The 14,988-nt window shown below is 45.9% G+C and overlaps 1 protein-coding gene across 1 annotated transcript in view; it reads left to right on the top strand.

The window, feature by feature from the left end:
- LOC147679713 (uncharacterized) overlaps positions 1-14,988 on the top strand; it is a 36,748-nt gene that overhangs the window by 18,893 nt on the left and 2,867 nt on the right. Inside the window, exons 2-4 of the mRNA XM_086942465.1 lie at positions 314-328; positions 1,722-1,727; positions 7,176-7,258. Of these exons, the coding sequence (XP_086798591.1) occupies positions 314-328; positions 1,722-1,727; positions 7,176-7,258 (104 nt within the window). The remainder of the gene's footprint in view (positions 1-313; positions 329-1,721; positions 1,728-7,175; positions 7,259-14,988) is intronic.

Genomic DNA, 14,988 nt, shown 5'->3' with positions numbered 1-14,988 from the left:
ACTCCCTCGGGTCACAAGGGTGTTTTTTAAACTCACACGACTTGAGAGGGCAATTTAGTGGGCATCACTCATAGTTTAAACTAATCACCCTTATCGGCTTGGCTCACTGTTTTACACACTACAAGCATAATTGAACACATGCATGTTAGACTGCACAATATAAAGAGGGATGTAGTGTTAATTCTATTTTTTATCTTGTACATAATGGTTCTCATTGCAAAAGGAATACAACTGTTTTTCATTAACTTTGCAGTGCCTGAAATCGGACTGAAGTGCTTGACACTGTTTACAGAATTTGTTGCTACATTTGAAATGCCCCTGAAGAAGGGTCGAGTAGACCCGAAATGCATTGGGAAATGTGTAATTTCATTTACTGTATTTTTTGTGGATAATAATTTGATTACTTTATGGACATTTGAACCTATGTCATTTTTTGTGATTATTTTTTGTGAATATTTCTGAAGTAATGTATTGAAACAATGCTTACTAAATAAGCCTTTAAACTTTGAAAAAACAAGTTGAATGAGTTATTGAATTACCATTGATTTGAACTTCACTAACAGAATTTACATACTCGAAACCTTAGGGACACGAAGCGAGAGCTCCCGGTTCAGACCTAGTTTATACTAGGCCTCCTAAAAGCCATTTCCATTACCGTCACAGATTTATTTTCCTTGTTTACTACATGCAGTATATCTTTCATACTAGCTACCAAAGTGGGCGACATTATACTATTACACCCATTCCCCTTTAAAATGGTAACAACAGGGTAGAGAGTCTCCCGCCCTGTTGTACTTCCATCCAGGCTTAACTCTTTTATATCATCTGTGTCCATTGACCCCACCATGAAATTCCTGTCCAACTCTCCATCACCATTATTTTGCCCCATACCACACTTATAACTCCTTCCTTTTTTGCAAAAATTGATTTTACTGATGGATAGGATTTTAGTAAAGACAGATGTGCGCCTGGTCTATGACGTTTAATGGTTTTTGGAGGTTTGATAGGACACAAACTGCTCAGACCAGAATTACTGAGGGGTACTAAAGAGTCTGCCGCTTTAGCTTTAGTCTGTGAGCGTAATCGCCTCACAGACATTACCATTACGGGAAAAGTGTAGCAATAACTAAAATATTTGACCAACCCGCTATGGATAGCGCAAAGTAGCGGGGAACACACAATGAGCACACAAACGATTTACAGCATAATCCCCATAAAATTCCGTGAAAAAGGGTCACGTACCACTATGTCCAAGGGCTAGACCAATCCGCAATGACCTAACACGGCCAAGCGTCGACCCCTGTCTAGCAACAGGGACTAATGCGAATATAAATGTGGATAGCAAGGACCCCCTGGGTCACGTACCTATCTAATCAACCATCTCGTCAGCAATATTCATCCATCATACGTGGAATTTTGAGGTACTTAGTCATTATTATAAATATCTGTGCGTCACAGTGTACTTCATTACGTGGACGTGTGATGTAGGTCGGCATTTGCCTTCCTTCTTTCTCAATCGCTCCAACTTACAGAGGAGTTAATATAATGTATCAGTAATTTCACTGGAAGTGTGATGTAGGTTGCCCATGTCCCTTCCTTCTTTCTCAATCGCTCCAACTTACAGAGGAGATAATATAATGTATCAGTAATTTTATGGCAACCAGCAAAGATATTATCTCATTCATGCAATACAATTAGCACTTTAAGACAGAGTCACCAAGTGGTCGGTATATAAATTAACAAACTAAACACCTTGTTCCATCATTTTTGAAATAGATAAATTGTGTAGTTCCTTCCACATGTCATGAGCAATGTGTTATGCTATCTGTTTTGGCCAATAAGAAGCATAAGTTATATAACCAGTCCTTAACTATGCAACTTTCATCATTAGGAATCCCCCCATCAAAAAATCTTTTATATATACATCGTACGTCTTATGAAGACTCCACCTGGGTGTTTTTGCTGTATGGATAGAAGTCTACCTTTGTGAGTACACTCAACGAATTGAGCACTGTTGATTCAGTTTTGTAATGTTGCTGTATCCTCTTAAAAATTAGCTATTTGGAACGATATGTCTTGAATCAATCATATGTAATGAATCATAAAGATTCCCCTTGAAATAGCCTATAAGTGATTCTACTTTTAATGTCCCAGATAGAGACCCACGATTAGCTCTATGGAGAAAAGGGATAGCCCTTCACAATCACGAACGAGTCAGATACTGTACAATTGTAAAAACATTGTGCTCATCAAAGGCTTTAAGTGTACATAACAATAGTCAAGGTCAGCTCTCATGTTAGGAATGTAGGTTTTAAAACAAATGTATTTCGTAATAATAATTGTATACATAGATGTTTAGATAACATGAATATTTTTTTAAATTGTGTTTCAGGAATAGAAATTGTGTCTCCTGAAGAAGGCGTTCCCTCGCCGAAACGCGCGTCGAGTTCTTATGTTTGTTTTATTATCGATGTGATTAGTTGTATGCTTTTACCAATATTTTTTGTATCTTATGCTTTATGAATTTTATGTTAATGTGTTACGATTATTGTATGTAATTTTGAAAAAGTCATTTTTAGATCTGTCATATTGGTTTGACCCTCTGTCACTTCTAATATGATTTTTTAAATATATAAAATAAAAATATACTTTTTATAATACCTACTTTAACTCTTCCCTATTGTTCCTTCTTGATAACTGCCTTGTCGTATCTGTACACTTATTAGTATAGACGTCCTAGAATTTTGTACACATACTAATGCGAATATAGTCACCGCTAGAGGATAAAATGGAATTAGTACACAATCCGAGTCGGAAGGGAAACGTCAATGGGGTGGGCCGACCGGCCTCAGATAGTCTCTGAGGGCCTCAGAGGGCCCGCTCTTTGTCCGGTCTTAGTCCCGTGCTAAGTCCCGCGCGTCCCGCGTCACGGTAGGCCTGCGTCAATTAAATACGTAGAGGCTGGGGGTGTGGCCGCCGAGGGAAGAGGCACCAGCTCAGCAACGTGAAGGATGCTGGTCCTCGCAGTCCCCCGGGAAGGTCCTCGGCAAGGTAAAGCCTCCGAGTAGTTCCTGCTAGGCACTCTCTTGCTGGGAGCGTTTGTTAATCCGCCGACTGCGGACGCGCTCACACCAGCGGCGGTGCCTCGCAGAAAGAGCAGAATACTTTGGTAACACTTGATGGATCTTGCAGCACTCCTTCAGGCGGCAAACAGCAAAGGCGACGCACAGAGGTCAGTGAATGAGCGGCACCGGCGCAGCCGGTGTCGCGAAAGGTTAAAAGGCTGCAGGCAGGCGGGGGTGTGGCCGCCGGGGGAAGAGGCACCAGCTCAGCAACGTGAAGGATGCTGGTCCTCGCAGTCCCCCGGTAGGTCCTCGGCCAGGTAAAGCCTCCGAGTATTTCCTGCTAGGCACTCTCTTGCTGGGAGCGTTTGTTAATCCGCCGACTGCGGACGCGCTCACACCAGTGGCGGTGCCTCGCACAAAGAGCAGAATACTTCGGTAACACTTGATGGATCTTGCAGCACTCCTTCAGGCGGCAAACAGCAAAGGCGACACACAGAGGTCAGTGAATGAGCGGCACCGGTGCAGCCGGTGTCGCGAAAGGTTAAAAGGCTGCAGGCAGGCGGGGGTGTGGCCGCCGGGGGAAGAGGCACCAGCTCTTTTGCTGGGAGCGTTTGTTAATCCGCCGACTGCGGACGCGCTCACACCAGCGGCGGTGCCTTGCAGAAAGAGCAGAATACTTCGGTAACACTTGATGGATCTTGCAGCACTCCTTCAGGCGGCAAACAGCAAAGGCGACGCACAGAGGTCAGTGAATGAGCGGCTGGGCTTAAACAGTTCCACTGTGAAAGGTCTCCTGAATGATGACAAGCGTGAAGCAGGAGACAATGATTCCCAGCTGAACTCAAAATCCCATCATGCAACTGCCTGCAAAAAACAAAGTTCCTTGTAAGGATCCAGGGGAAAAAACTCTTTTATCCTCAGAGAAAAACCCCTCTCAGAATGGGTATTAAATATATTTAAACCTGCTTCCTTCTTTTATAGTGGCCACTATAACAAACTCAGAAGAAACCCAGGAAAAACGCGATCAAAACTAAGTTACTCGCGTTTTGACCCAAACTCCACATAACGAGGTGGAGAAGCTACAAAAATGCAGGAAGCAGCACTAGACTTGTGTTTTACCAGCCGGTAAAACACTAAAATACTGCACAGAACCACTTCGAAATTCTAGCGGTTCAAAAGGCAAGGTCCTGGGGCCCTATTACCAACCAAAAATGCCCCAAACAGAAGGTAGAAAAAATACCACAAAGCAAAGTCCCAAAAAGGTGCCGAATCTCCCAAGGAACCAAGAGCTCCCAACAGCAATCCGATCACAAGCGTCCTCGTGACGCACTGCTTTCTGAAGATTCCACCAGAAACATGCCTAAATTGTCCGGGGTACTCTTTTTGGGGACGATTACAACCGGTGACACCCATGGTGTGGGACCGTCCGTTTTTTCGATAATGTCCGCTTGAAGTAGTTCCTGAATTTCGTCCTCAACTGCCTGCTGAAGGTGGAAAGGTACTCGCTTCGGGTGCTGAGCAACAGGGCGCACTTGGTCATTGATGTGTAGGCGTATCAGACACTTGTTCATTTTGCCGAGTCCACTGAACAACTTGGGAAATTTTTGGACAATGTCTGGATTGTCATGGACCCGGTATAGGATTTCAACCAGTCTGAGTCTCTCTGCCGTGGGCAGACTGAGAAGGCAATCAGCCTCCGGTCCCTCAATGACATGGATGTAAGCCGGTACTGCTGTGGACTCGTGCTTGAGCGTCGTTGCAAACTTGCCCCGACAGGGAAGTGGTTTCTTTGCCATCCAGGTAAACACTCTGACATGTGTGGGACTCAGGACAGGCGGTGGTTTCATTTTGTGATATTCGGTCACAGGCATGTAATTTAATGATGCACCACTATCAAGCACAAATTTGGTGGCATGAGTCCCCACTTTGATATCTAGCGGAGGATACTTTTTCAGCTGGTCCGGGTCAGCCACCATACATATGTATTCATCCGTGAATGCTGTCTCTTGAGAGGTCGACCTCGATTCCCTCGACGGTGACCTTCTGATCCATTGGGATCTGTGAGATTCCTTGCTGGAATGTGACAAGCCAGAAGACGACAGTGCCCTGTCTTGCACAGCCTTTGCGTGGTGTCGCTTTTCCTCTGGTCGAGATCTGGTTGTCTCACTCCTTCTCTCCATGCTGTACACTCCACACATGGCTTCGAAATGGTTCTTGCGCCCACATTTCCGGCACTGTTGGCCCATTGCTGGACAGGTGTCTGTGTGTGGGAAGTCATACCCACATCGGTAGCATTTCCGTGGACGTTCTGGCTTCTTGGTGTAACTCGATCTCTTTTCTCTCCTTCTTGATTCGTAGCATCTATGACTTCGGTGTGTGTGTCTAGACGCTGGGCGAGACCTTCTTTGATGATCACTTGATCTTCTCTGAGTGCTGGAGCTTTGAATCCAATATGCTTGCTCCTTTTTCTCGCTCCGCCCTGTCTCCATGGTTTTTGCGTGCTCTTCTGCCTGGTCGTATACCCTCGTCATTTCCTCAATCTCACCGAGATCATGGCTCTTTCTTAGCAATCGCCTTCGGAGTGTCTCTGAATGACAGCCTTCAATGACTCTCAGTTGGATAGCATCCTCCGTTGAAAATGAGTCAAAATTACAATACTGCGACAGTCGGCGCAGTCGTTATATTAAGGTGCTCATCATTTAATCTTTGTCCTGCCATGCCTGATGAAACACGTACCTCTCATAGTCCACGCTTCCTTTGTGCACAAACTTTCTGTTGAGTGCATCACGCACTTTGTCATAAGTCCCTTTGTCATCCGTCGGTAATTCTTTGATCACCTTTCCAATCTCTTTGCCAACGAGATTGCGAAGTGCAATTAGTTTGTCTCTGTCTTCTGTGACTTTCGACCCTTCTAAGTAATCTTTGAAGTCCTCCAGCCACTCCTGCCACTGCGGGCCCATGCTTCCACCCGCCACCAGGGTCAGTGGTTCCGGGGGGCGTAGGTGTGAGACGATGGGCACGACAGGGGCAGCCACCGCTGCACCACCTCCGTTCCGGTTTGGCGAGTTCGACATGGCTGGGCTGAAATGCTAGCGTCGCACCTATATACTGGCTAGGGCTCGCTTTTGCAATGTCCAATGCTTGTTTCTGCAGTCGTCACTGTTTGCACTTGCACTCACCAGTGCTTGTTTTGCGTCTATCAATGCTTGTTTTTGCCTTTTCAGTGCTTGTTTCAGCCTCAAACTTGGGACGCCTGACTTCAAAATGGCCGCTCATGTATTTCACAGGGGTGTCCTTCACGACCGCCTGACTCTAAGATGGCCGCCACATAGAAGCTCTCATCTCTCACGAGGTTTGGTTGCATTCATTCTTCTTGCGCGCCGGGCTTCATTCAGCACTCACCACTGCTGCTTCCACAGGCACCAGGAGTTCCTCGGCCCTTTCCACACTCCTTGGCTACCACGAACATCCAGGTGAGCTCAGGGCCCTGCTCCGTCTCGGGCCGCTACGAGTGTGCCATTCCTCACGCATCGGGGCTGAGCACAGACATCGGAATTTTCTTTACGCGCCTCACTGGGGTGTCCATGCTTCTTCCCGCGTTCTCCCCTCCTCACGGCTTCACGGCAGGATCGGGGTAGGCTCCTGACTTCCTCCTTTGCAGCACACAGCTCGGTGCGCACCGGGGATGCACTCCCGGTTTTTGGCGCGAACTCGGACTCGATTTGAATTTCTTGCAGCGCCTGGCCACACTTTCCAGCAAGGTTCCACGTGATCGATAAATCGCGGAGCGGGGCACTCACCGCTGTCCTTTATTTGCAGGCGGCGGCTTCGTCGGGGCACACGTGTCTTGCAGACAACCTTCACTTCGTGGTGCGCAGGGACAGGACGCTTCTTCTGGGGTGATTATCTTCACATCCCACCCTCGTCGCCAGTTGTCATGTCGTCGCTTCAATAATGACAGACAAATATCTATTATTTACAGGAGCTTTATTCTCTGCTTCCTATCGTGTCCCTGTCCCTACTCTAACTGCCCCTTTCCTGTCACTGCTCCTCCTCTTCCTCCAACCCCTGGACTCCTCCCAACCCAACTACTAGAACGTGTACTCACAGGGACCGCACCACTGCTGGCCATGGAGGACCCCGGCTCCTCATCGGATCGCTGCCTTCACACCTCTCACCTCACCTGTTCGGAGGTATGTGTGTCTTTGTACTGTGTTGTGTGCATAGCGCCTAGACCCTAGCCCTTACAGTCAAGCATGTTACTTCGAGTGGCTACTTCCCTCGCTTCGGGCCTGTAGTTCTTCCATTTGTTAACTAGAGGTAGTATGTTAAGGCTGTACAATGTGCGAGCACTTGGGGTCTTATACCTCCTAAATATTTTCATTTGAAGGAGTGGGTATGCCTTGACCGGCTACAGTTTATTATATTCGGCTAGTCGAAAAAGAGGTGCCTGTATTTTAGACTTTCTATCATAAAAACAAAACTTGTTTTTTTGCACTTGCACTGGTTCCATCTAAATTCGGCGTTGCATGTAGTTTATTTTTTATTTTCAAATAACTGAAAACCTATTCGTCACACCTTGAAACTATATTTGACAAGTCACAAATAGATTCTGCTGTACCAATTTCTGGAAAATACATGTTTAGGACATTGGCCTTTTTGGGGCGAAAGGGGGTGGTGTGGAGGGGGGAGCTAAAAAAGGATGGACCGTTCTGTTGGTTAACTGAAGAAAAGTGAAACCCGTTAGCACCAAAAGTAGTTTATTTAAATTTGCAACTAGGATCAAAAATATGTTCTTCCACAGGTCTGAAAAATGCATGTAGGATGCGAACAGGATTTGTTAAAACTATTTGTAACTGGATACTCTCCCAAAGGTTTCTTCGAGAGCCAGAGCTGGCACATAGCTGACACACATGGGACGCAGGAATCTTTCTGTATCCTTTCCCAAGCGACTGAGTGCTAGAGAGACTGAGGCAAGCGATTTTTCACAGAGAAATAAGAATACGCTGAACAATTTATTTGTTGCACCCCACAACTGCCACTTTTGCTCTGCAGTTAAGTAAAAGATGCTGCAGCGAGGCTCATCCCTCCTTAGTTTATCGGCCTGGGAAGGATGATAATATTAATATGGTAGGCAGTTCCAGGCACACACAAAACAGAGGGAGCAACCGTAATTAACTGCTGTCATTATGTCCACGGGCGTGGCTAGAATTTTAATTCCACGTTTCCGGCCTTGGAATACACCCTCTGTCCCACATTGATCATGTCTGAGTGGTTCAGTGAGTATACGACTGCTAAAATGACTAATGGTCATCCCCAGACAGCACATGCTAGCCTGGTCTCCTGGACCCTCGTGCGGGGAACCAACAGCACTGTCACATCAGACAATCACGGAACTGAAACTATCACAACACAAAGCACTTCTAAAACAAACTCTTCCAACCTCAGGAGACCAAAACGCACACACGAACAGTGGCTGTTAAAAACTGCACGAAGAGTTCCCTAGATCGAGAGTGCACCGCAATGTTATTTTAATAGTAGTAATACAAATGACCATGGTGTAAGACTAACTGTCTGAATATCAGTAAGTGCAACTGATGTTTTTTTATCGCCGTATTCAATTTCAATATTGTAATGACCTTTCACATCTTAGCTGCATATTTCTGCAACACTATGTCTTGCCTGAGAAATTAAACAGAATACGCACTGATTTAATGATTACTTCGTTAGCATGCTAAAATATGTTGTTTTTAAATTGCGTACTTCTACTATACAATAAAATATTAAACGAGTTTGAGCTATTGGCATTGTAAATGTTAAACGTTTTATTTATGTGTTGGTTTTGAAAACAGATAAAGAAATGGCAGTGTTATGTACAATGCCAATAGCTTAAAGTCTTGCAAAGTCATTGTTATTTGCAATGTTAATAGCTCAAACTCGCGAAAATACAAGACCTATTGCATTGAAAATGCAATAGGTCTCACATTTGTGAGTTTAAACTATTGGCATTGTAAACGACAATGCCATTTATTTATCTTTTTTCAAAACCATCACATAAATAAAAAGTTTGTCATTTACAATACCAATAGCTCAAACTTTTGCAAATGCGAGACCTATTGCATTGCAAATGCTTTTTCTTTTTCCGGAAGCTCTTCATCGGGTTGCAAAGTGCTAGCATGTAGCTGCCTACATCCTGTGGGGTTTCTTGAGAGTTGCCCCCCCTCTCTCACAAGGCAGAGAGTTACCATAACAGGGTGTCCATAGAAGAGCTCAAATCGGTTAAACCCAACCCCCTTCTGTGGCATCTCCCTGTGGGTAATCAGTAGGCAGGGCAGGAGGACGTCCCACTTATGCCTCGCCCGGCTCAGGCATTCCAATTATCATTCCCTTAAGTGTTTTGTGGAGTCTCCTCACAAGCCTGTTGGTTTGGGAGTGATAGGTTGTAGAGAACGTGTAAGTCACTCCACACTCATCTCACATGGACTTCAAGTATGCTGACCTGAAGTTAGTGCCTCTGTCGGACACAACATCTTTGGGGAACCCTACATGGGTAAACATCCCCATCAGGGCCCTGGCTACTGCAGTTACAGTCACCAACCTCAGAGGAGTGGTCTCTGGGTACCGGGGGGTGTGGTCCACCAAGACCCATATTAACCTGTTGCTGAAAGCTATCTTGGGTTCGACGGAACCAACAATGTTGATACCTACCCTTTCAAAAAGAGTGGCAACAACAGGTAAGGGGTCAGGGAAGCCATAAACTTCTTCCCCGATTTCCCACTGGCCTGGCAGGTGAGACAAGACCTATAGATTGCATCTGAGTCTACCTTCCCCTGGGACCCATAGAAATGGGGGGGCAAGCTTGGCAAAGATCTTGTCCTTCCCCCGAAGTCCTGCCAAGGGAATATCATGAGCCAACCCCAGTAGGACGGTCCCGTAACACTAAGGAACCAGCAGCACATGGGCTGCCCCAGGTCGAGGAACCTGCTGCTTGAGCCTCAGCTTGCAGTCTCAAGCCCTCTAAAGTTGGCACTAAGTCTGCACTTTGCAGAATTCCTCCCTTCTGGGCCAACCTCAACTTGCCATCCAGCGAGTTCAGGTAGGTCCCCCAGTGCAGTAATGTCTTCCCTGGTAGGCTCTAGGGTGTCCTTCTCAGATGCCCCTTTAATGTGGACCAAGGGAACCTCAAGGGTTGGTTTTCAATGTCCCTTGCCCTTATCCTTCTTGGCAGGTAACTGGGCCATTTTCCAGGCTTCCAAAACTCCTCTCCTGGGCAGACATGTACCTAGTGGTCATGCAAACCTGTTCAGGCAATCCTAACAGTTCCAAGTGTGACCTGAGCTCCACCTCTTTCCAGATAGTGTGCTCTACAGGAATGGCAGGACTCATAGCTACTTTTAGAAAACCTGAGAAACCCCGCTCCCCCCACTGAAAGGGAAATAGAACCACCGGTATATGACTTGCACAGTTGTCTGTGACTTGGTGGAATGTATTGAGGGAGCACCTGCTCGGAGGACACCAGCAGAAACTTCACAGCACTCATGCTGGCTCCTGTTCCCGAAGAGCTTTCACCCCTTGTCCGTTAATGGCGACCCATTGACTATACTTAGAAGTATTGGAAGGTACATGAGCTTTTAGCACCATCTCCTTAAGGTAACCTCTGTACTCTTCCCCAAGCTAACTGGGGCCACCTCCTTCCCAAGTGCTACACTCCCCAACCCCATAGTCTGCCCACTGGTGAGAGACTGTGCCCTTTTGTGGCATTTGCCATTTTCTTTTGGAGTGCCTATGCTTGTAGCATTAAGTACATTGGGTGACAAACCTCCCTGCCTGCTTGCCAAAGAACCATTTCTTCTTTGGCTCAGATTGGGGCTGGTTACTGGTGTTTCCTTGGGAATTATTTTGGGGGCCTTTTGAGAACTCCTTATTTTTACATTTTTCCACCCATTCCTTTTTATTTTGGGACACAACCACCATTTTGGGAGTCCCCCTCCTCTGCCAGCTTCCTGAGGGTCAGATTGCTGTCTACTAGGTGCTGATGCAACTCTGTAAAACAAATATTGAGCATGTGCATCCTCTTTCATGTGTTTCTTACATTGGCCATTGTCGTTTTCCCTTTATTATCCTAACTGTGCACGTTATAGGCCTCATATTCTTTTGCACACGTTACTATATAATCACATTTACTTTTGCGCCACATTGCCCTTTCACAAGGTATCTCATATGATTGTGTGCTCGGTTCTTTTCCTGGGATTTAGTCTAAGCACCACTGACAAGGTTAAACAACAATTTCACTTGTTATTCTTTCTGGCTAGGCACTAAACATAACAGAAGAATGCAGCTATTGTTTATGTGCACCCATGTCCTATCATATAGATGAGCACATTAGCAGAAAACAGACATGTTATGAGAGTCCCGAGACCAGAGCACTGCATCTGCTGAGATGTAGAGCATCCATCTGTGAATGCTAAAGTATGGGGTCTGCCAGTAATCCCAGAGATCTTTGAAAACATAATTATTTAGCTTCCTTAGCAAAGGAGGGGGGTTTATGTTAATCTGTCTTATACTATGACACAGCTTTTCATGATATATGGATTATTAACCATGTTAACAGTATTTTTAGTATGCATTTGTTTTCTAATTGTGGTCTGTATAAAGCATTTCAGAGCACAATAGTTTGAATAAATATTCTTAACTTCTTTCGTGTCTCCTGGGTATCTTATTGTGAGTATGAATGAGAGAGTAAAAGGGTGTGTTTTGTTACCGCAATCCCTGAGAGGGTTGAGAAAGTTGTGTTGTGGGGTGCCAATTCACTTGTTCCTCTGGTATGGTTAGAAGGGCAAGATAGGCACTATAGCTAGTCAGATTCTGAGTCATAGGCAGGCCTGTGCGGTGAACTCTGCTCCATTCGTGGAGTTTGCAGGGTTTTCACACACTGTGCTCCACGGAGCTCGCAGAGTTTCAAAAAAGCCCGCTCCACGTAGTGGAGCAGAGTTTGTCCCTCATTCGCTCTTACCAGTGGTAAGTTGGCAAGTGAAGAAAATCCAACACAAGACCGCTTCTCAACATGGGCAGTCATGGATGGCCACTTTGAGAAACGTTCCATTTGCATTGAGGAAGCTGACTCTCAAGTAGAACTTCTACTCGAGTGGCAGAAAGAAACAGCACCCTCTTGCACTGTGCATGATGCTGCTTGTGCTGATTTTACAGTGCGGGACCAACACCAGGTGCTAGAAATTAGCAGTAATGGTGCAAGATTTGTGGAGTTTTCTTCTGTCACTTCGCGGAGTTCCGCATAGCGGAACTCTGCGAACTCCACCTAGGCTTATTCATAGGTACTGAGTTGGTATGGTGACTCAGTCCCTAAATACTGATGCTCTATGGTTTCAAGCATAGTTCTATTCAAGAGCAGAGTTCCTGCAACTTGGCGCCACCAAAGTTTGTTCTGGTACTTACTTGCAGGAAACCTGAGTAGTGCTTGTGTACAGTACACCAGTACCTTTTTTCAGAGATGTCTGTGGTTCTGGGGATCTCACCTCTGCACCTAGTTCTGTTGGTTTTTCAAGCTTGAACATTAAAATGTTTTTTGTTACACCCTGTGTGTGCTACACTTTGACTCCATTTTTGGTTTGCTATGTCTCAACCGATAGCTATTACTGTTAATGGCCACCCAACAGTAACTCAGCATTTAAGGCAACACAGTACTCCTAATGCGGGCAAAACTGTGATTTTTGTAATGGAAGCGGAAGCAGCATTCTGTGTTGAAGTAATTTATTCATGGGTCACTATCTCGGCTGTCGCCGCAGATGATAATACTTTCCATGAATACTGGCAGTTCCTAACGCCTATTCCCCAAATGCGCTTACTGAAATTCCTCTTACTGTCTGGTAGCACCAGACTTGGTTTAATGGCGCCGTTCACCATGTGCTTGGCACTGCCTGGATGGGCCCCTTGAGTCTTGAAGGAGCCACCTGGCCAGCACTAGTGGGTTATTCCAGGTATCCAGACATAGTTAATATTAATTTAGAGCAAACTAGAGCTTTATACACTGGTCTTGTTCTCTTGATTGTCGCAGGACCCAATTCATTGCATGCAACGTGCTAGCTGGACCAGCTAGGGTTGCCCCGCAGGGACAATCACAGGTGCTTGCAGGTCTCGTTATTAGTCCCATAATTGTTTGTTCAGTTATGGACAATCTACCCACAAATCATGAAGAGATGCTATTCTGAATTTCCCAAAAAATAGATCAACTTGAAGCTGTGTTTCCCCTTATGGGACCACAAGACAAGCACAAAATTCCGACCATGTGCTTACCCAATGACAGGCTTCCCTCTCTAGCTGACTGCAACACTTGGGGAACTATTTTTGCTAAACCTACACTCTTTGTCATGGCGTCATGGCATTCCCTCAATGGCTGTTCTCCTGAACGTCCTTAAACAGATACAGAATGAGCATGGGGCCCTTGATTTGGGGATGAAACTTGTAGGGAATGTTTCCATTATCTCCGAAATTATGCTTTCTAGTGTTAAATGTGAAGCAGCATCTTTAGCAATATGCCAGCAACTTGCTGCAGTGGCAGTAGCAGAACACAATCACGAGTGTCTAGTCATTATTGCTAATGTATATAAGTCTTTGGGACGTAATAGTTTGGCAACCAGGCCTTCAGTACCACCGCTTGGCAGTGAACATAGCACCAAAAAGCATAAAGAGCCAACAGTGGTTATCTGGTCGTGTCAGACTGGGAGAAAGTCACAAGTTCAGGCAGGCCGCAATGGATTGCGGGCAATTGCTGGGACCCAGTTAGGCCTGCTGAACGAGAGTACTATAAATCTTGGTTGCAGAGTATTGCAAGGTCAGGCATTGAGGATGCATTATGCATTTGAGGCGATGCAAGGACAATGCCAGTTCCGAGGAACTGCGAGGCTGCGATACAAGATCCTGTATTGGTCGTCAACAAAGGGGGACTTGCGGTAAGAAATCCTGCACTGACTATGAATTGCGCACCGGTTGTATCGCAAGACCTGCAGCTTCTTCGGAACCGGAGTCCTACGTCGTCGCTGAGGGTGCTATCAACAAAAGGTTTATGATGTGAGGGCCTGAGTCAGGAATGTGTTGCACAGCAATGGTTCTGATGAGGCTGCGAAGGCAACACTAGGTCCTTGCATTGGGGATATCCATGCAGCAGCAGCGATGTGACAAATCTGCTGGGGGTTGCACCGCACAGCAAAGGAGATCCATAGGTTCGGCAGGTTCATCAGATAGGCTGGCAGAGCCCCTTGAAACCCACTTCCAAGGTCCCAGGACTGGGATAGCCAATTAGCAAGACAGGACCCACAATTAGAAGAGTCCAGGTGCAGGATAAAAGAGACTAGTCCTTGTAGTCACTCTGGTTGTCCTGCATACAGGTTGCAGGTCCAGTCCTTCTCACCCAAGCAGGAGTGCAGTAGGGCAGAAATCCAGGAGGGCAGCAGTCCCACTGGGCAACTGTTCAGCAGAGTGACTGTGTTTCCAGTAGCACAGCAATCCTTCTTCCAGGCAGTCTTCCACAGGTCCAGAAGTGTACTGAAGAGTTGGTGTATGGCTTCCAACATTTATACCTGGTGCCTTCTTTAAAGTGGGAGAACCTTCTACAGAATTCTCTTTAAACTGCTCAGATTTCCTGCTTGGCCTGGATCAATTATAACTACAGTCTGTATGCAATCCTTTGTGTGAAGATAGGAAACAGCCTGTTCAGGTGTAATTGAGGATGTGCCCAACTCCTCCCTCATCCTGCCAGTGAAGGCCCATTCAGACACACCTAAATTCTCTATTGTCTGTGGCTGTCTTAGAGAAATACAAAACTTCCAACTGCCAACTACACCGTCATGTGAACCAGGAGCAGCTTGCATGCTCTAAATGGCTCAGGCAAGAAAATGGCAACTTTCTA

This window comes from Lissotriton vulgaris, chromosome 11 (genome assembly GCF_964263255.1).
Source record: "Lissotriton vulgaris chromosome 11, aLisVul1.2, whole genome shotgun sequence".
NCBI lineage: Eukaryota > Metazoa > Chordata > Amphibia > Caudata > Salamandridae > Lissotriton > Lissotriton vulgaris.
The sequence above is the reverse complement of the archived record's forward strand: the minus strand, read 5'-3'. Positions and strand labels throughout refer to the sequence as shown.